At 41.8% G+C, this 20,238-nt stretch overlaps 2 protein-coding genes and 1 non-coding gene across 3 annotated transcripts in view; 1 reads left to right on the top strand and 2 right to left on the bottom strand.

Moving 5' to 3' along the window:
• Positions 1-9,910, bottom strand: part of LOC109981991 (trichohyalin-like) — a 96,445-nt gene extending 86,535 nt beyond the window's left edge. The window contains exons 1-2 of the mRNA XM_065949091.1: positions 9,373-9,910; positions 6,630-6,779 (exon numbers count right to left, since the gene is read on the bottom strand). Of these exons, the coding sequence (XP_065805163.1) occupies positions 6,630-6,779; positions 9,373-9,612 (390 nt within the window). The 5' untranslated portion in view covers positions 9,613-9,910. The remainder of the gene's footprint in view (positions 1-6,629; positions 6,780-9,372) is intronic.
• Positions 9,245-9,326, bottom strand: trnal-uag (transfer RNA leucine (anticodon UAG)). Its single transcript has one exon. It is a non-coding gene; the product is annotated as a tRNA-Leu (tRNA).
• A 116-nt stretch (positions 9,911-10,026) lies between the features above and the next one.
• On the top strand, positions 10,027-18,116 carry pex2 (peroxisomal biogenesis factor 2). Its single transcript, XM_020656118.3, has 2 exons — positions 10,027-10,130; positions 16,477-18,116. Exons 1-2 carry the CDS (start codon positions 10,127-10,129, stop codon positions 17,463-17,465), a joined length of 993 nt encoding a protein of 330 aa, XP_020511774.1. The 5' UTR covers positions 10,027-10,126; the 3' UTR covers positions 17,466-18,116.
• Positions 18,117-20,238: the final 2,122 nt, after the last annotated feature.

The following is a 20,238-nucleotide window of genomic DNA, read 5'->3' as shown; positions in this document are numbered from 1 at the left end:
TTCTTGTCTTCGCCCTTGTCCACTTTTTTAAAAATGTAACTCTTAAATGTTCTCCCATCAGCCCACTTACTTCCTCGCAGCCCTTTGCAGTTTACCCAGCCAACCCCGTTTTTTAAACTTATTTTCTGTCCCTGCCTGCCTCACTTTTTCTCCCTCTTGCTCCTCACCTCTCTCTCTCTTTCTAATGTTTATGTATTGGTCCGTTTGCCTCCTGCCATCCATCCTCTCTCACCCTCTCATTCTGGAAATTCCTTTCCCTGCAGATAGAGACGGCATCCCTGAAATGTGTAACCCGGTATTGGCACCTCTATTGATTTTAATTAAGCTAATTAGTTCATTATTTGAAAGATCAAACGGGGGCATCCATTACCGCATAGAGAGAGACTAGGAGCTGGGGGGGGGGGTCGGTATGGGGAAAGGGGAGGGCTGTGAAGTTAATATGGTAATGAAGACGATCAATTATCACTCACAGCAAAGTCATTAACAACAGCATTAGCATAGTCAACCATCGCAACCCCCTGACCTCCAGTGCTCTCGCTTTCTCACTCTTAGTCCAGCGCCAGCTCCGAGCAGCTGCTAAACGTGTGAGTGTGTGAGTGTTTGTGTGTGAGAGAGACAAAAGGGGGAGTTGATAAAGGTCACACAGTTCAGAGACTGTTTTTTATGCAGACATGAAATCAGTTTCCACCTTCATTCACTCAATCGAGCCGAGTGTTTTCTAATACAAGGCCAGGTTTACATCAACTGCCACTGAAGCTTAAAGAAAAATGAATTTAGACTTATAGAAAAGTAGTTCCGCTCAATCATCACTTACGGGCCTCCATACATGTGTGATGGTGAATGTGTGTCCGCAGAGACCCTGTCGTCTGCCTGGATTCTGATGTTTTGGCTGACTCGGACGTTTCTGGGCAGGGAGAGGATTTGTCCCCCCCCCCAGCCAATGACAGCATACAGGTGACTTCAGAGGAGAGGCTAAAATTCAGCAATTGGACGCCATTAAACCAGTGAATGTTGCGGACATGGACTGAGCAGCAAAGAAGGGAAAATTGAATCATAGAGTAGCGAAACGTCATGCACACTCGCAGTGTGGCTTTAAGCAGTAAACATGAACGCTAACCCTGCAGTGGGCGAGTGATTCTGCCGGTGATGAGCCCAGGAATGTTGAAGCTGAAACTAACATCGCTACTGACTCTACCTTTAAATGCTATATAGACTAACCAGTGTCATTTAGCTCAAACCCACTGAGAGCAACATATATATATATATATATATATATGTATATATATATATATATATATATATATATAAAACTAAAGAATGCTTACAGAGTTGAGAAAAAACTACTGGGAAAATCCACAGAGACTTATACTTGTGCTGCTGCATGGAAACAAAATAAAGCAATCTTGATGGATCTGAATCTGTGTTTTTTAATGTTTGTTTAGAGAGTGTGCAGGAGGTTGCTTGGGCTTTTTTTTTGGTAATTGAAAACAAGAAACTACTCACTATTCAGTGCCTAAGACTAATATGTTTGTTGCCATGGGAGCGTAACAAGTATCGATATCATTTGTTTTTTACTAGTAGCATATCCCAGTTTTGAATCCTGGAACCGTGACAACCCTATGTTACGCACTAAAAGTGCAAAGACAAAATCCTTGTATGTGAAAACCTTCTTGACGATAAACCTCCATTCTGATTCTATGTGTGGTTTAGAGGAGTAACCACCAGAGTGAAGTCAAAAGTTGAAGTCACTCTAAAAACAGGGTCTTAACTAATTCCATAAAAGTTCCTCCATCTCCATTAAGAAGTTTTTTGTTTTTCTTATCCAGCACAGCAGCTTCACTATAACTTACAGCCTTATGTACTGTTTTGTTGAACTACAGTCAAGACAGCAGAATGGGTCTTAAGAGTCCAACTATGGAGGGTTCTCCACATGACAGGAAAAATGATGTTCTCATTAGCGGGGATTAAGTCATGAGAGCAATTTTCTCATACGGTTCCCGGGCCTAAAGATTTTAATAGCCCCTGTTCTGCCGTTAATGGGGAGTGTCATAAATAGTCACTTTGTGAATCACACACAAAATTGGAGACTCTCATCACAGCTGGATATATTCCCAGCATGCAGTTGGCAAATTTGTACTCGACACTTGTTTAACCTATTTGTTTCTTGTCGGATAACAAGACAAAAGAAAATTTGGTCTTTTTTTAGACTATGCCATTTGAAACAACAAAAGCTAACAAGCTAAGCAAATGGAATATTCCAGTTGAAGCTTCAACACGACAAAACATCAAGTGCAGACAAAGAGTCTCAAAAACATGTTTGCTTACATGTGGGTGTTTTGAGTGTGCCCTATATGGTAATAATTTGAGAATTGTGTGGGAATGATGAGGATGAGTGGATCAAAGGGAAGGCCAGTGATCCCAAATGATCTCTGCTGATCTGTTTTGATCTCTACTGATCCCCCTCAGGCTGCTACAGTCCCCCACACTGCCCTGCAGGCCAGAGGCTAAACTCTGGGAATTAAAAAATCTAGCCAACTGACAAACGGGTACACACACACACACACACACACACACACACACACACACACACACACACACACACACACACACACACACACACACACACACACACACACACACACACACACACACACACACACACACACACGTCTCATGTGTTTTATGAAATGTGTAGCAGAGTTCATGTTTGACATCAGATCTCGCTTGATGTTTTCTTTATTGAAGAAATCACTGAGATAAATTAAGTTAAGGGCTAAATGACTTGTGACGACAATACTATAATAATAATTTAATAAATCCATTTAATCATTTAAGATTTGTTTTTATCTTTGATCTTTTGATCTTGAAGACACGAGCAGGGTCAGATTTTGACAAACAAAGCAATTTAGACCAGGGATAACTGTTTTTTAGTCCTTTTTGAAAACCAAGACAAACTTTATAAACAGAAGAGTTTGGCAGTGCAGCTGCCAACCAATCGACCCTCTCAACATCTGCAGCAGCCTGTTTGAGACGCATTAATATGATGACATTAACTGACATGTTAAAGTTGAAACCCTAAGTTGGGAATCAATTCGTCAGACACAGCGTCTACGAGCAGGATACTGAAACGCAGTCAGCTAAAGAAATTGTTCTGTTGTTGCCCTTGTGCCTGTGACCTGCTTGGAATAACGCGAGTGGAAAGAAACATTTCTAGCGAGATCATAAGGTGCCAATTCTATTGCATTATATGATTACTAATCCTTAAGCTGCCAAAATGTCAACCTAGGGTATAACCCAGAAAATTGAAGGAAATTACTTTAAAGAACTTTCCCAGAAGAGTCCTCCTAAGACTCATAATAATGGTTTTATTGCAACAGAATGACACAAAGAAAGTTCAGCATTTTCCCTTAAAATGTTTCACTTTCTGGAAAGCAAGCGTACTATAGAAACTGATACTGGCCAGAGCACCGCTAGGACTGGAAGCCTACAGCGACACTATAACAGATCCTCTGAGTGAAACAGTGCTCTTTTATTCAGCTGCCAATTGGAAAGCCAACAATAGATTTTACAACCTTCAAAATCCCAAATAACCTGTATCAATGAGTAGTAATGAGCACAGTACTAAAGAGGATCAAATCTATTGCTGTAAGAGCTTGTTGTCATTATTCCCCATACGCTGTTTAATTCAGGGAGTTCATTGTACGAGGGGAACAAGATGATGCTACAGCCGTCTGCCTATGGATGATAAAGAGACAATAGGCTAATTGCAGCAGTCTGAAACACAGAAAACAAGCCTTAGATTTCATGATATTATGACATTATGTTCATTAAAGTTCAACCCTATTGTGCATCAACAAGACCATACACTACGATTCAATCAGACGTTAGCCGAGCTCCCATTACAGAGCTCACTGCATCGTTTACATGGTGGAACGGTCCATAAGTAGCTCTAAATGCTCTTCATTTGATTGGATTTCACATTATGGACATCAGAGCAGAAACACACTGTTGTCCTCTGGCTGTCCTAATAGACTGTTGAGTGAGGCAGTCCATTTGTTTGTATTTGTTTACCAATCTAGACCCTGAAAACACACAAAGTAGCATAAACAGACAGCAAGCGCATCGTTTAAGACGGGTGAAAATGGAGATTCAAAAGCTCAGGGTCGATAGCACTGCAACACTCTACTATGTTACACTGTGTCCGTTTAAATGGCAGATGTAGTTTTTCTTGTCACATAATCAAAAATAGCCACTAAGACAGTGTCATAAAATCTGATTTATAATATTTATAATCACTTTCTTTAACTATTTCATTTTACATGTATGTTCTTTAATCTGCAATTATAAGCCAACGGAATTGAAAAATAACCATTTTTCTCCAATTCTGTCGTTATTTTCAGAACTGTAATTTGAAGGTAAGACACATATTATACAACCTATTGAGTCAAAGCATCAAAATGAAACCCTATAGAAGATAGAGTCCATGTTGTTTCGATGTTGCTAAAGCGATGACATTGAAGAAATGACATTTTAAATTACTGAAAGTTCAAATTTGCATCTTTGATTGTTGAGAAATGCAAAGCGTTGAGTCACGTTGACCTTTGTGACCTGTGGAGGGAGCACACAAAGCTAGCCCTCTGACCTACTCCATAATAGCAGATAAGTACGTAGATGTATAATAGGCCATAATTACTTTTCTGTGTGAAAATCCATCTAGAATAGCGAATATTGACAGAGGCCTGGACATAGCCGAAATAGAACAATACCTTAAGGTCACTACATCAAGTAGTGAAGTCTTTATAGTTCTGCTTTGTGTTAATGCAATCTTGACAGAAATAACTACTTCCGTTAAACATTTTTGCTTGCAAATTTCCACCTTTGGTCCACTCGGAAAGAATGATAATTTGTGGTTTCCTCAGCAAAATGGCTGGGGCCACACATTTCAAAGATAATAACAGAGGACCTTTCTTTGCTTGACTTCTCGTTAGTTTACATGCAGCTTATCCTGTCGAGTTCACAGTATCTTTACCAAAAGGTCTCAACAAAGAATTTTTACCATTAAGCCTAGAGACTATTACATGCCTCCATGCTTGTCCTAATTGCTTTTCTCTATTGCTATTATTATATATAGTGATATTACTCTGCCTAAACAATAGGAGATGATGAACATCATAGACGGCGTGATCTCCGCTGATTGGATTCCATAAAGTCAAAGAGGACTTGGCCTTGATGTATTGCATACAAACAAAGAATATTGGAGACAATAGAAAGAAAGAGAAGAATAGAAATCTATGAGCTGTTATTCTGAGACAGCTCATTGTTATGCTCATTTTTATATATATTTTTTTTACCATAAGTATGGAAATTAATGCATTGACTCTGAGAAGAATGGACAGGGCAACACATCGCCTCATGTGAAGCCAAAAGACTTATAGCTCCAGCTACTGACTGACTGACTGTAAAGGTCATAACCCCCCCTTATAATTTTTAACAGATGGGACATGGCTGAAACCATAAAATCTAAATATTTTTTTTTTTTCAAAAACCCAGTTTCATCATGATAGTTATTATCAGGCTGCTTGATGTTCAAACCTTCTTCTTACCTCAGAAGCTTCTTTTTTATTGGTTATATTTTCGCAAAGATAAAATGCCATGATTGACCGCTCTGTTGATGAACGCGCCTCCTATGTTGCTGTGCGTAAGAGTAGAGGAGAAATGGCCAGAGGAAACGTAACCAACACTAATGAAAAAGTGACTGAACTTCCACAACTGTGAGTATCTGTTTCAAACCGACACAAGAATCTGTTCTGCTGAAGACTGCACCGACCTGAGGGATCTCTGCAGTTTTAAAGGTAATTTATACTGTATGTATGTTTTTGTTAGCGGAAGCGGTGTGACACCAACACCGCAGCTCTTCCAGTCGATCCGTACTGCACAGACTCTGGCACCAATTGCACAATATGTCAGTGCCCGTCGAGGGGGAGCTATGGCTTCATCTTTGAACAACAGGAAGTAGGTTGAGGCATGTTGTTCATTTTTATATACAGTCTATGACTTAATGAGTTAAAGTTTTATTCTGAATGCTGCTCCACTTAGTGTACAACTCTGCATAAACTATCTGGTTAAACAGAAGCAGGTAATATTAAAGAAGGTAACTGTATTTCAAACATGTTTTTAAAAAACTTTGCCAGGCTCCAGCTGTACATCTGAGTCTGATGTGTGTTTTTCTTCTTTTAGCTTTGGAGATTTTTAATGCCTTTTTTTATGCAAGTGTGGAAATACAGGAGCCATGGGTGTACTCTGGTAGCTGATTCCATTCTCGCAAATAAACTGAACATAATGAAATCACAATTTCTAACCTGTTTTCTTAACCCATTATATTTCTTAAGCTGATGATATTTGCTTATATACAATATTTTTGCCTTTGTCAGTACACTATGAAACATTTCTCTAAAATATTCTGAAGCTCTTCATGTATCAAAACCCTCTTCTCTTAGGAATGGACACCACATTTTTTTTCTCATTAAGATATATATATATATTGTGTATTTTTAGTGATACAGCACTTTAAAACAAAACAAACGGTGATACTCTATAGTAGATGCTGTACAACATTTATAATAACTTACGTCCAAAATGCAACCCGAGGTTTGTAGCTCCATTCCCACATCAGAAACCTTGTGGTCAGCTTCCTGCTGCAGATCCTCAATGGTCTGAACCAGCACATTGTTCTGGTCTTCAAGGTCTTTTACATAAGACTGCAGGAAATTCACTTTCTTCTGCCAGAAAAACAACAGAGCAGGATCAGACAGTGGTTTATCTGCTGTGTTTTAACATGGCAACAGTAGAAACAAATATTTCTCTCAAATGATGGGATTTTTCTTTTTTACTGAATCAGACAAATAAATGATAATTAAGGACATTTCCTGATTGAATTAAAGCAGTAAACTCATTATTTGTTGATCATAAAATATTTACAACTTGGGTTATTTTTAATATAAATCCAACAGTGTTCCTCGAGAAGTACACTGATATAAAAAAAAGATATAAAAATATAATATAACAAATATCCTTGATCCAATCCAAACCGTTAGATTTGTGATCCGTTTGCACCACTTGTAATTTCCAATCGTTCTATTTAGGTTTCTTGTTATTTAGGATAACAAAGCAGATTTCCCATTATAACAGATTAATGTATCTCGTGGGATGACAAAGCTTATTTACTCATGATAATTCTATGGCGATCTAGAGATCACAACAATAGGCTGGTCACTGTGATGGGCAAGACCACAACATGCCATGTTGCCAATGCCCACACTGATGAAGTGCGTGAAGCCTGTTTCTATGTTTGTTTTGTGCTGGGGACCACTGACATGAATAAGTCGAGATCTCAAGAAAACAACCAGAAATGACTTGTTATTATCGGAAAACATGGTAAATAAAATGTATGGATGTCTCTGCAGTTATACTCTCAGTCTATGTTGCTATAGCCTGACCTCAGTGTTGAGTAGTTTCCCACTTTTATGGGTCCTTAACTTTATTAAGTTTCTTAAACTGTCTGCCTAATTTGGGGTAAATAAAAGCCAGTTTTGAAGATCCACATGTGACTCTTTATTCCTTCCAGCCTCTCAAAGTGGATGTATTTTCAGTTCAACACCTAAAAATACAATGTCAACCCCTACTGTCAAATCTGACAAACCTTTGTGAAGTCACTCTCCCTGAAGCTATACATCAGTATTATATTACGTGTCTGGGGACGGTATAAACTGCTTGTTGACTTTTCTGGCTGTAGGGGACAGACATTCATGAACACAGGTGCTCCTATAAGGCATTTTAATTCTGAAATTCTGGGGCACTCTCTTTTATCAGAGACAGAACCATTGTATATATGTAGGCTATCTGGCTACTTACAATCCCTTCAGGAACAAGTACACAACCATGTTCTTTACGAGGATCAAAGACCTGAAAGACCAAGTTGAAGAACGACAAGGACTTGATATATTATGTCAGCTGTTGAACATGTTCAGGTGTTTTTTTTGTAGAATGTACTTTAAACCCCTAAGTGCACTGCACTCTTGTTTTTTTTGGGTTGGTTCTATATTTTCAGCTGAACATGATCACTATGCTAGAACATGTTTTTTAAGTTTGTTAAATATCATGTCAGGAAACATTTTAAACCTACAATGGGTTAATAGATGAATGGGCCCTATGCTTTCCATGGACATGCTCTATGATTAACTGTCCCCATCAACCGTTAGGACTTGGGAGCTCCTGGGTTCTAAACACATAACCTTGTTAGGCAGGTCCACGACTGGGGCCAGCTAACTGAAACCCATCTCTGAAATCTTGTTATACTTGCTTTGATGCACAGCCAAGATCACACGAGCTACATTCTGTACCTAAATGATGTCACATGACAATCCTGATGATTAGAAACCTCGCTTTTTTTAAATATGAGTGTGGATCTTTGTTCCCGATCTGAGCCGCCCAGATGGAAACATAATGCAATTTGCCACCTGTTACAACTTCTGCGGCTTTATGAAACCTCCCCTCTGCTTCCTCATGTCGTTTGTCTGACAGGACAGAGGTCGTCTTCTGATGCACGATGCATGGAGGGCAGGATGCTCTTTGATTTGTATCAGATGGATGATAAACTAATGGCAACAGATGTGGGGAGAAAACTACAAATCTTATAGAGAGTCTGGTTTTTAAGTGTCCTCAATCATGGCTTTTTAAATAAAACATAACTTATGAGGTTAACAGAGGCTACAACAACAATTAGGGCTGGGCGATATGGACCAAAACTCATATCTCGATATTGTTTAGCTGAATGGTGATACTAGATATATATCTATATGTATTTTATTACCAGTGAAAACACATAGAAAATAAACTACCTGTTTGTGAATTTAAAAAGTAATATTATAAAATAAAAATGTTCCTTACAATAAAAGGGAGAGAGAGGAGGAGCAGGGTTAAGAGGGACAGACAGTCAGTCGTCATCAGTGAGATGAGAAAAAGGTGACCTGGCACCTCTGTAACGTTATTTTAATGCAACATAAACTATTTGATAAACTAAACTCGATATATTGCCCAGCCCTAACAACAGTACAATAAAACAATATGATGTGTGCAAGATTCAGCTGGAGAAAGATTGAATTCACTTGTTGATTTTATCACCTGAGGGATTCAGCAGGAACACTTCATTGTTTTTTTTTTCTGTTTGCATATGAACTGGCCATAATGGCAGCGGTGGGATTCGAACCCACGCCTCCAGAGAGACTGGAGCCTAAATCCAGCGCCTTAGACCGCTCGGCCACGCTACCTTGCACAAACCGGCCAACCACAACATCTTTGAATATATCTACTCACCTGCAGCAGGTCCTGCCCACTTCCTCCTGAGTCCAGCTGGACGCACCTGAACCTCTGCTCGTAGAGGTCTTTGAACTCCTCACAGAGTTCTTTAATGTTGTTTGTTTCTGTGTCAGCTGTCCGCTCTCCTCCTGAGGCACAGAGCGGGGTCAAAGTACAACTTTGCTGACCACACTGCCTCGACCTTTCTCCAGATGGTGTTGTTGTCTGTTGGCAAATGTTTGTGCTGGTTTTCAGCATTTCTCGAAAACAGTATCTGTTGATTAATCAACCCGCATTTATGAAACAGCAAACAGTCTCGACCTAAAAGTCATAATCACGGTGTTTCACTCTGGTTAAATATTTGCACTGCATTATAGTCAACAACTATAAGGCAGCTGTAAGGCGGGCTTCAATGCATAGTGTTTTGGGTGCATGCAAGCAAATGCTGTGTTTCTGTGAGTTAATTACCGTGGCTTCACAAACAACTTTGTCGCTAAGCGGCGTTACTACAACGGAGGACTTTGAATAACTTTAATGTTTCCTCACAGACCGACGCTTCCCCCTGCAGTTTGCCGCTGTCTTGGCGCTTTGTAATCTGATTGGCTTATCTTGACTTTTCCCTTCGTCACAATGACGTTGCTGCGCGCCCATTGGTGGCTTTTGCTTGAGGAGGCGGGATGCCTTTTTCAACCCGGAAATGCAGTGCAGTGTGTTTTCGTCGTATCGGGGGTAGACTGAAGTACATTGATTTTCATCTTCCTCCTTAAAAGAAATGGGTAAATATATGGTATTTATAATATTAGACGAACATTTAAGTTGACTTTTCTTTCTTTGAGCCCCCTCTTAATGCATGGAGCTCAAATGCGACACGTCTGCTTCTTTTTTTACGGTGTAAACACCTGAGGTCTATTGTTTTGCAGTTTAGTGTCAGTGTAGGGTACCTAAAGCGACATTCTGAATATTTGTGGTTTAAATCAACTCGATTGTTGCTGTGTATCGTCGTGCACAGTGCATGCAGATCAAATTACCACTATTCAGAATTAGTATTCACTGTGAAGTATCTCAAGGTGTATCCACTGCAACTCTGGTTGGTAACCTTGTGAGGGTGAATTCCTTCAAGAGTATGTTAGACTTCTCCGCATATAATTCCATTATTCCCCTAAATAATCAGAGCCAGAGATCAAAACCTTCCACATTGAGATTCAAGGCAAAGTTGATCTTATTGATTTTCAAGAGACTCTCTTCATTTCTCTCATCTCAATCATCACTCCTCTCTGCTCTTATCTGTCTCTTGGTTATATCTCTCCTTTGCAGTGGCTTTGACTACACTGCTCTCACACACTCTGCCAAAAACCTAATCCCCACTGTGATTATCACATAATGCTCTTGCCTTATTATCAAAATGGAGCAGCTTTGGGTTTTGTTGTTGTTAAAGACTGATGGGCATGAGCAAAAAAAAAAAAAAATTAAGAGACAATGTCATTATGAGGAGAATGTGGAGCGGCTGATTGCATGAGATTGAAGTATAGGTGCTTGTCTTTGGAGCTGAACACTTAGTGTAATGAGTGTGTTTTTAAGGGAGTCACTGAAGTTAAATTGGACTGTGATCTCACTCCGGGGTCAAAAGGTTATACAGTTTCCAGATGAAAGGAAGTGATAAAAGGCAGGAAGGTTATCTGTGCGCTTATTTGGAAAGAATTTCAACCTAATGGATTCACTTTATAGTTCTGATCATTTAACAGAAGAAAAAGCATTATACTGCACATACATCATGGAGGATGAGTGCTACAATTTATAGTTTTGCTTTTTTCTGGCCAACAGCGCAAAAACAATTTAATAGAGTCAATTCTGAAAGCTCTAATCAAATGTCATCTTAATGGCTGACAATTAATGAATTATCCTTTCTGCTTTTCTTTCATTTATGTGCGTGTAGAATCACCATTTGTGTCGATCAATAAGGAAATGGAAGTCGTGAAAATATTAAAGACCGGATGTGAGACTTTCTTTCAGTGACCAGTGTGATAATTGAATTGTGTTGTAAGTCGTTCCACCATATCGAGCTACCTTTGTGTTTTTTCTTTAGCTGATATACAGTATACATGCAAGAGCAGTATGTTGCAGGAAATCAAGACATTTTACATCCAAATTGAGACAAAAGTATAAAAACATGACAACGTCATCAACGTTAATGTTGCATTTTGCAGCAGCAGCAATCCAATTTCACAAATTGATTCCCAGATACAGATTCAAGTTGAACTCCTTAATGTAGCATCTCAATTTTAAAGTGGGTGTTACTGTTAACTCTTCAATCTGTCAGTCTGTACTCTGTAGTGGCCTTCACTCCGTCGTTGATTTAACTCGACACAAAAAAGTAGCTTCCTCTCATTTTAGGATTTCCCTCTGTCCCGCACAAATAAGTCGTTGCAATGATTGAAAGTCAGGCAAAATGTGTTCTCCTTTTATCATGCCTGTGTTTTCATGCATAGAGAGATGCTAAGAAAGTTTTTTTTTTTTTCACGAGGTGATGCTCCACTGATCTCTCAGCGACTCCTAAGAAAGACACAACATCCGTTCTCTCGTTTATTAGCTGTTCCATTTCCCCTCCACGTTCATTGTGCCTCTCTGCCCTCTAAATGTTTCATTACATTTTAAGTTGTTTTTTTGCAAACCTCTGTACTTATTACTCATACGGCCTTAGCATACTCAACCTTCATACTCATGAAATCAATTAATTCTCTTAAATAATTTACCTTCCGAGCAAACCAGATTAAGCAGAGCACTTTTTGTGTGTGTGTGTGTGTGTGTGTGTGTGTCAGGCGTGCTGTTCTAACTGATGTGTATTTTTTTGTGTGTTCAGGCATTAACTCGGCCCTCACCCCGTGGCTCGGAGGAGTCTTGGGTGATTAGAGAAAGAGGAGAGCCTTGATAAAGCATTAGTGTGTGACGCACACACGCACAGCCTGAAGACCCCTCTGTGCATTTGCACACATTCATTTTTCATGAAACAGACTCATAACAATTAGTGTGGTTACCGCCTGGGTAATCTTAGCATCCCCGTAATGCCTGTGGTCTGCTGTATGACATCACTCTCTTAAAAGTTCTAAATCTGACATTCTCATCCGTTTTCATAGCGAGGACATTAGCAGGCCATGGCTAATAGGCCCGCGCTCGTTCCTGGCGAAAGAAGGGCAATAAAGTGAGGGAGCGGGGGAAAGAGAGAGAGAGAGAGAAAAGTCGAGAGTGCTTAGAGAAATAGGTTTTATTCACCAGAGCTTTTACACAAATTAATTTAAACGAGCGAGAGAAGAAAATGTAAAGTTGTAATCCAGCCTGCTTTGCCAATGCGTAGCCTATTTCTCGCTACAAGCATCATAGAAAGCCAAGTGAACATTTATGCATTATTTCTGCAAATATATTATGCTAACAACCATAGCTAAGTGTTTAGGAATTTGAGCTACAACTCCACGCCAGGAGCTAAATGGAGACTATTGGACACACACACGTTTTCCCCTCTGGCGCAGAATGATAGCCTTCAGCGGCTTCGGAGCACTTGTCCACTGAGGAAAAAGCAAAATGCCACCCCCCCCCCCCCCCCCCACACACCCCCCCCTTCCCAGTATCCCTTAGTCTTTAGTCCCCTACCCTAAACACCATCATCCCGCTCCCTAGACGCCAAAGCCAAAGTCAAGAAGAAAATGCAACCTTCCTCTGACTATAGGCTATTCCCTAGACGCTTGCACCTCAGTATGGCTGAGCCGCATATGCTTCAGGAACATTCCCGCCTCCTTTATTGTGACCATCGGGCTCAAGGTCAGCTCCCAGGGAGAGGTTTGTGCTTATCCCCCCCCCACCCCTTGATTTTTATTTTTTTTCTCGTTAGCTATCTTTGCCCCCTGTTTTTTTCCCCCTTCACTGTATCAGTAGACAGTGAGCTCAGATCTCCCAGTCGACGGTTTTAATGACGTGTTGTCTGACGTGTCGGCCTTTTTTTTTTCTTTGTCTCTTAGTCTATCCGTCTTTCTGTTTGTTAGCTGTCATTACAGCCTGTTGTCTAGTTTTCAGAGGACCCGGTGCAGCCGCAAGGCTTCAGTCTGACGCTCTGAACACTTTGGTTGCCTCATCTCTCCTTCCTCTCACTGGTCATGGCCCCTTTTGCCTTGAAGCGACGTTGCAGTGTGTAGCCTGTTAGACTGGATGTTGTTCTCTGTAAGTCAGCCTCGAGTCAGTGCACTCTTTGTTTGAATAAGATGCACATGCTCAGGGAACAATGGGGGGAGAGAAAAGTCTCATCTGACCTGACTCGAAATAACCTTTAAAATTCCCAGTAAGATCTTTTAAAAGTCTTCTATACAGCTTTGAGATGTTTAAGGTGACTGTTGGTTTTCAGTGAACTCCTGAAACCCTTCTCCTTTAGTAACCAGGTACCGACTGTCCAAGAGAGGGCATTCTGTCTCTCTGCTGCGGGGCGTCGATAGACTAGCGGTTATGACACGCGCCCCATGTACAGAGTCTCCGTCGCAGTGGCTGTGGGTTTGAATCCAGCCTCGGCCCTTTGCTGCATGCCACCCCCCCCTCTCTCTCTCCTCCCAGTGACTCCTCCTGTCTCTCTTCAGCTGGCGAAAAAATCAAAAATCAAACTTTCTCTCTGGTTGGTTGGTTGGTTGGTAGTCCCTTAAGTGAAAGATCAAGTTAATATCGTGTGTGTGTGTGTGTGTGTGTGTGTGTGTGTGTGTGTGTACAACAGAGAAAACAATCTGTCCTCTGGTTTATGTGTATACATGGTGTGTTCAAACGCTGTACTGTCTGTCTTGTAACACACACCTCACCACACCACGTACTCTGTAAACACTGTCATTGACTGTGACTTTTGACTATTACATAAGGAACATGGATTTCCAGCTGTCCACAGCAAAAACCCTGTAAATTCAAATGCTTAATTTTTATAGGCAGCCCGGCATTGACTGAAGTGTCTGCTTGTTATATATTTGGCAAGTGCTGCAAGTCTGAAGGGAAGCTGTCAATAGCAATCCCAGCTATTGATATGGCAGTGGGCAGGAGATGTTACTTGGCCCCCGACTCCGGCATCCCTCTGATCCCTCTACATCATAATTACATTAATATTGACAGACCCTTGACAATAGTCACATTACTATTGATAGGTGGCTGTCAATACCGTGTTTCCCCAAATAAAACATATTCATTCATAACTTGTAAACTGCTCGATAAAAGGCTTTGAAAAGAATATTGGACCCGGCCGGGTTTACTCTCCCGAGAGGGCTGCTGCTGTGACGGGGATTTCCACCACCTGGCCTGTGTGTGTATGTGCAAGACCGTGTGTGTGATAGATTCATTTAACTCTGTATTTGAGCTCTGCATAGATCAAGGCTAGCATTGACATAAATAAACACACACACACATACACACACACACACACACACTCAGGCACATAATCTGCACATTTTCTCCCATCATGGAAAAACTTTCAGATTAAGCGAAACAAATGGCGCCTGTTTATTGGTTAACATACACATTCAGCCTGCGTCTTTTTTATTTTTATTTAATCCAAACTCTCCTTCCATCACAGGCGAGTTGTAGTCGCTAAACATGGCAGCATTTCAAATGCACCTCAATGAATTTGTCACACCTGCTTACTTCAGCGTGAATTCACTCTTTTTTTTTTTTCTCATTCATTTGCTAATTCTAACTTAGTTGGACGGTGTATCCTGGCTCTATTGAAACATCATGAATACACAGATGGTCCTGTGCGCCACAATAAACCCCAGCATTGCCACAGCACATTAAATGTTTTTTTTCATACCTCCTCAAGAAACGTCTAAAGTGACCATCATCTCTCTCTCTTTCTGTCAAAACTGCCATATTTACCCGGCTGAAATCTCTTTTAAAGCCTCGTGACAAATCCTGTTCAGCGAGACACAAAAGCCACTGTCAGAAAAAGGCCTCTCTGTCTCTCTCTCTCTCGCTCTCTGTGGGCCCCTTGCTCTGTCTCCCTGTGCGTTAGTTAGTCTCCCACTTCTTAAGCGTTTCATTTGAGGAAAGGGCAGATAAAACTGGGGGGGTGGGACTGTGAGCACTTTTGGGAAACGTATGCTGCGCTAAATAGCCCAGACGTCACAATGGTGAGATCCCATATGGAGTCGACTCCAGGGGAGGAAAATTGTTCCACATTTGGCAGATGTTTACGGTGTACCAGAGACTGTGCCGTTAGCCTAATCCCTGGTGATGTGATTTGTACACACACCCCTATCTCCAGAGGGAGCAGGCACCCAAGAGCCCCCGGGCTTCGCCTCTTGTGCGTCTGTGTGTGTGTGTGTGTGTGTGTGTGTGTGTGTGTGTGTGTGTGTGTGTGTGTGTGTGTGTGTGTGTGTGTGTGTGTGTGTGTGTGTGTGTGTGTGTGTGTGTGTGTGTGTGTGTGTGTGTGTGTGTGTGTGTGTGTGTTTATACACTGAAGAGAGCAGTCTAAGACCCCCTGCTCTTTTGCATTGCAGCCGCTCAAAGGTTGCATTAAGGACGGGTTTTACATGTGAAAAGTGATTTCCGTTCCTGTGTGTAAAGAAAAAATAACCCTCCTAACAGGATGGGCTTCACCTTCAGGGCCTCATTTCCTCCCAACTACCCTGTTGTCCCTGACTGCTTTGCTTCTATATAGTATATGTAGTTCATCTTTTCAGTTGATATATAACAAGTAAGGTGTTGCATAAGGCTTTTGATTATATATGTCATGTCAATGTATTGACTCAGGTTAAAATGAAGGATTCTTTTTACGACATGGATCTTGTATTTTGTATTTTTGTACCATCATTAGGATCTTTTTTTCACCCTTTGTTTTTTGTCATAAAAAAAGTTCTCGTCAAATCTATAAAACTCAGAGTAAAGCTGTTTGAACAAAGATTGTATTGTCAGCAGTGACTACAATAAAGATAGTAATGCAGTATATTGATATCCAGGAATGACCTAAACTAAGCAGAAATAATATCAAGGCTGTAAAAAACAATATCCATCCTTCCGCCTGTATGCACTGTGATTCAATCACAAAGTTTGTAATATACTCATAGAATCCTTAAAAACAAGATTAAAATACATCTGTTGTTTTTATTTTTTCAGTGGGTATGGAGAGCCAGAACAACCCGACACGGCCAGCTGAAGGTTCTACTGCACAAACCGAGGTTGACCCTCAGACGGCGGTGCTGCGCATCAGTCAGCTGGATGCTATCGAGCTAGACTCTTCACTCGAGCAGCTTCTATGGAGCCAGTTCTCCCAGTGCTTCCAGAACTGCCGCCCGGGCCTTCTCACCCCACTAGAGCCTGAATTGAGGGCCCTGCTTCAGCTGCTCCTGTGGAGGTTCACTCTGTATTCTAACAGCACAACAGTGGGCCAGTCCTTACTGAGCTTACGCTACCACAACGTCCTCTCCACATCTCCGCGCTACAGACCTCTGACCCGCAGGCAGAAGCTCGGTCTGGCCCTGCTTACCGCGGGTCCGCGCTGGCTCCAGGAACGTTCCCACAGCCTGCTGCTGTGTTTGGGTCTGAGTCCAGGTGGACCTGCATCTGATGGAGACAGGGGTTTACTCCAAAAAGGTCTCCGCAGTTGCCTGATCTTAGCATCTAGTATCGCCCAGCTTGCAAGTCTCATCAACTTCCTGGTGTTCCTAAGGAGAGGTCGCCATCCTGTCCTGGCTGAAAGGATTGTGGGAGCTAGGGCAGTTTTCAGCAAACCCAATGTGGTCCGAGATGTAACCTACCAGTACATGAACCGAGAGCTGCTGTGGCACGGCTTTGCAGAGTTCCTCATCTTCCTGCTGCCACTCGTCAATACCAGGAAGCTGAAGGCAACGCTATCTTCAATTGTTTTGGGGGGAGGAAGCGCCGACGGGAAGGGAGCGACAGAAGGGACAGGGGTGTGGAAAGAGTGCGGACTGTGCGGAGAGTGGCCGACCATGCCTCATTCTGTGGGCTGCCAGCATGTTTTCTGCTACTACTGTATTAAAAGCCACAGCATCGCAGACGCACATCTCACCTGTCCCAAATGTGGGGCAGAAGCGGGACAGCCTGAGTCTGTGAAGATGGAGGTGGAAATGATGGGCTGCTGATCGTCTGAAGAAGAGACTTGATCAATTAAAATGGTGATTCATTTCTGTGAAGTTGTGTGTTTAAAAAACACTAACACAGTGAACGAACATGTAAATGAATCTTAACATTTACCTAATTTCTATGAAAGCTAATTTAATAAAATCTACTTTTTAAAGACATTAAAACATCATAAAAGAAAACCCTGTTCTGTGAGCTTCATGATGCACAAGGTAAACAGGGATGAGTTTATGACTTGACTTCAGTCTTTATGATGTCGGTGTCTTTTCTGAACACACGACATCGACCTGCTGTGTTTAATGTATGTGTGCATATATTGACAATCCTCCGCCCCATCCGTTTCTCCGGCTGGACTTTGGACAGAACTATTTGTCTTTGGTGCGCTGGACATACTGCAGAGAACCACACAGAGCATATATTTGATGAGGGAACGTGTTGATTTATGCTCCAAATTGGCTGTGTGTTAGCACGTGTGTGTGTGTGTGCGTCTGTTTGTTGAAATGGGAATATTTGTTCTGATGAAAAATGCAGAAAGTCAGCTGAATAAATAATGGGAGAAATTTCTGATGCCTCTCATCATGGCCAAATTAGCATTTGTTGTGTATTTTGTGTCTAAATTGCATTTCAACATCATTAAAATTGATAGAGTCCTACCTCTTGGGTGTTTACTTAGTTAAGTGGAGGAGAGAGAGATGAGGGAAAGTTATAACAATCAGCACACTTCTCTCTAGACAGACCCGGTCGTTCTAACTCCCATTATCCGTTTTCACAGCACCCCAACATGCTGAAGATCAAGGGGGCAGCCGGGGGCTTGGATTGACTCTCGCACATACGCACACTTGACAGCCAGCCTCTCTTTTCCCTTGGCCTTTCTCTCTTTTGCAGCCTTCCCATCTCTCTCCCTCTGTAATCTCCTGGGCCCTCGCCCCTATAAGACTGTAGTAAACTGTACCAAAACCCTGGCAGTCGTCTCCTTCCTCGCAGGCGAATTACTCTCTAATCCCTGTAATGAGTCCAAAGATGCTTATTTATGCTGGAGTTAACCTCCACCAGTGAGCCCAGCCCCGGGCCAAACGCACCCCAGCTGAGTGAAGCCTTTCCTGGGCTGACAAGAGAGGAGCGGGGTGGGGTTGGTGGGCTACCTCCCACCTCTCCTTCCCTCTCTCCTTCTCTCCCCCCTCGACCGCTCTGATCACTAGGGCTTAATTGCTGATTGCAGAGACGATCAATCGGAACTGCAGGCGTGATAGAAAGCCTATTGCAAAGAGCGGGTCTCGGATCTAGCGGCTCAGAGAGACACACACACACACACACACACACACACACACACACACACACACACACACACACACACACACACACACACACACACACACACACACACACACCCATTTGCACTCAGATGAGGTTAATGTTTCTGATAAAGCAGAAAATATTTGTCCTCATGAGGTGCATGAATGCCCCGAAGAATTCTGGGTAGGTTTGCTGGCTGGGCCTATTATTTATGCATCTGACCGATGTGATCTTTATTTCTCCTAGAAATACTGCAAGTCTGCAGAGTTTATGTGTTACAGTATTCGTCCTTGGTAGTCATGCAAGGCTGAAATTAATGAAAGCACATATGAAAGTATTGAAATAGCCCCTTGTTGGATTAAAAGAAAATGTACACCTTAGGTGGGGGTTAGAATCCTAGATGATGATTGGATTGGACACCGTGTTTAAAACATGGAGCTCATCATATGGACACATGGAGGTCTTCTTTTAAATCAAGGACATTTTGACTAATGAATCCTATAGCAATGCATATAAAACCCGGGACAGGGAAGAGCATTTGTCAATATTTTATGCACTACATTACATTAATGCACGGCGGGTCCCAAGAAAGCGAGATTAAGGGGATGTTGGAGATTAGGGATGCATATATGATCAACTTTAATGCCACAGGGACATGTCATTGTCCTCACATTCAGGAAGACTTACAATCCAAACCTTTTTGCAGATATTGCTCTACAACTCTAGCCGAAGTCCCGAATCCCCCGGAAAGAGACGAGATAAAGAAGAAACAGAGCATTAAAGTGTATTAATTGAGTTATGCCCTGGATTGAATTAGTTGGAAGTTGGAACAAGGCTCTGGACTTAAGGAAGGTAGCTAGGGCTCCGTTAAGCCTATCTGTCTTTGGATCTTTTCTAATTCACAGGCTCCGTGCGGGGAAGAGAAAGAGGCAGAAGCCCGGATTCCCAGCGGCTATGCAAAGCAATCTGCACATTCACACGCAGCCATTTAGGGAGCAAATTGGCCCTGTGCCCCCTCTGACGAAGGTTTTAAGAGAAAGGGAATTAGGGCGTTGAATCCCTAACTAGATCTCCTTCTTTGATGAGCCTCTTTATCCGCCTGTCCCTCATCTCCATTTCTTTGATGTTAGGCGTTGATTTTCCTGATTAAATAGTTTTTAAAGTAAAAAGCTCTTCTCTGGGCTCTGTAATACCAGGTACTTTACTGTACCTATCGTAGGTTAGTTTGTGTGCATGCTTGTTGAGCGGTCCATCTGCCGTTTTCTTTAATTGGAACAGAGCCCTTGGCTTGCAGATAATAAAAAGGATTGTACAATAGCTTTGATTCGTACATGCATACTTTTCTCTAAGAAAGAATGTTATCATTTAAGCTTATGCCTGGCTTTTACCTCTTCATTTGAAACGGCTAGAAGGTCCCAGAAAGCCCCGTGCGTCCCTAATGAAATCAAAGAGTGAAAACACCTGTGCTTTTTCTCTTCAAGA

This window comes from Labrus bergylta, chromosome 20 (assembly GCF_963930695.1).
Source record: "Labrus bergylta chromosome 20, fLabBer1.1, whole genome shotgun sequence".
NCBI lineage: Eukaryota > Metazoa > Chordata > Actinopteri > Labriformes > Labridae > Labrus > Labrus bergylta.
This window is presented reverse-complemented; position numbering and strand designations above follow the sequence as displayed.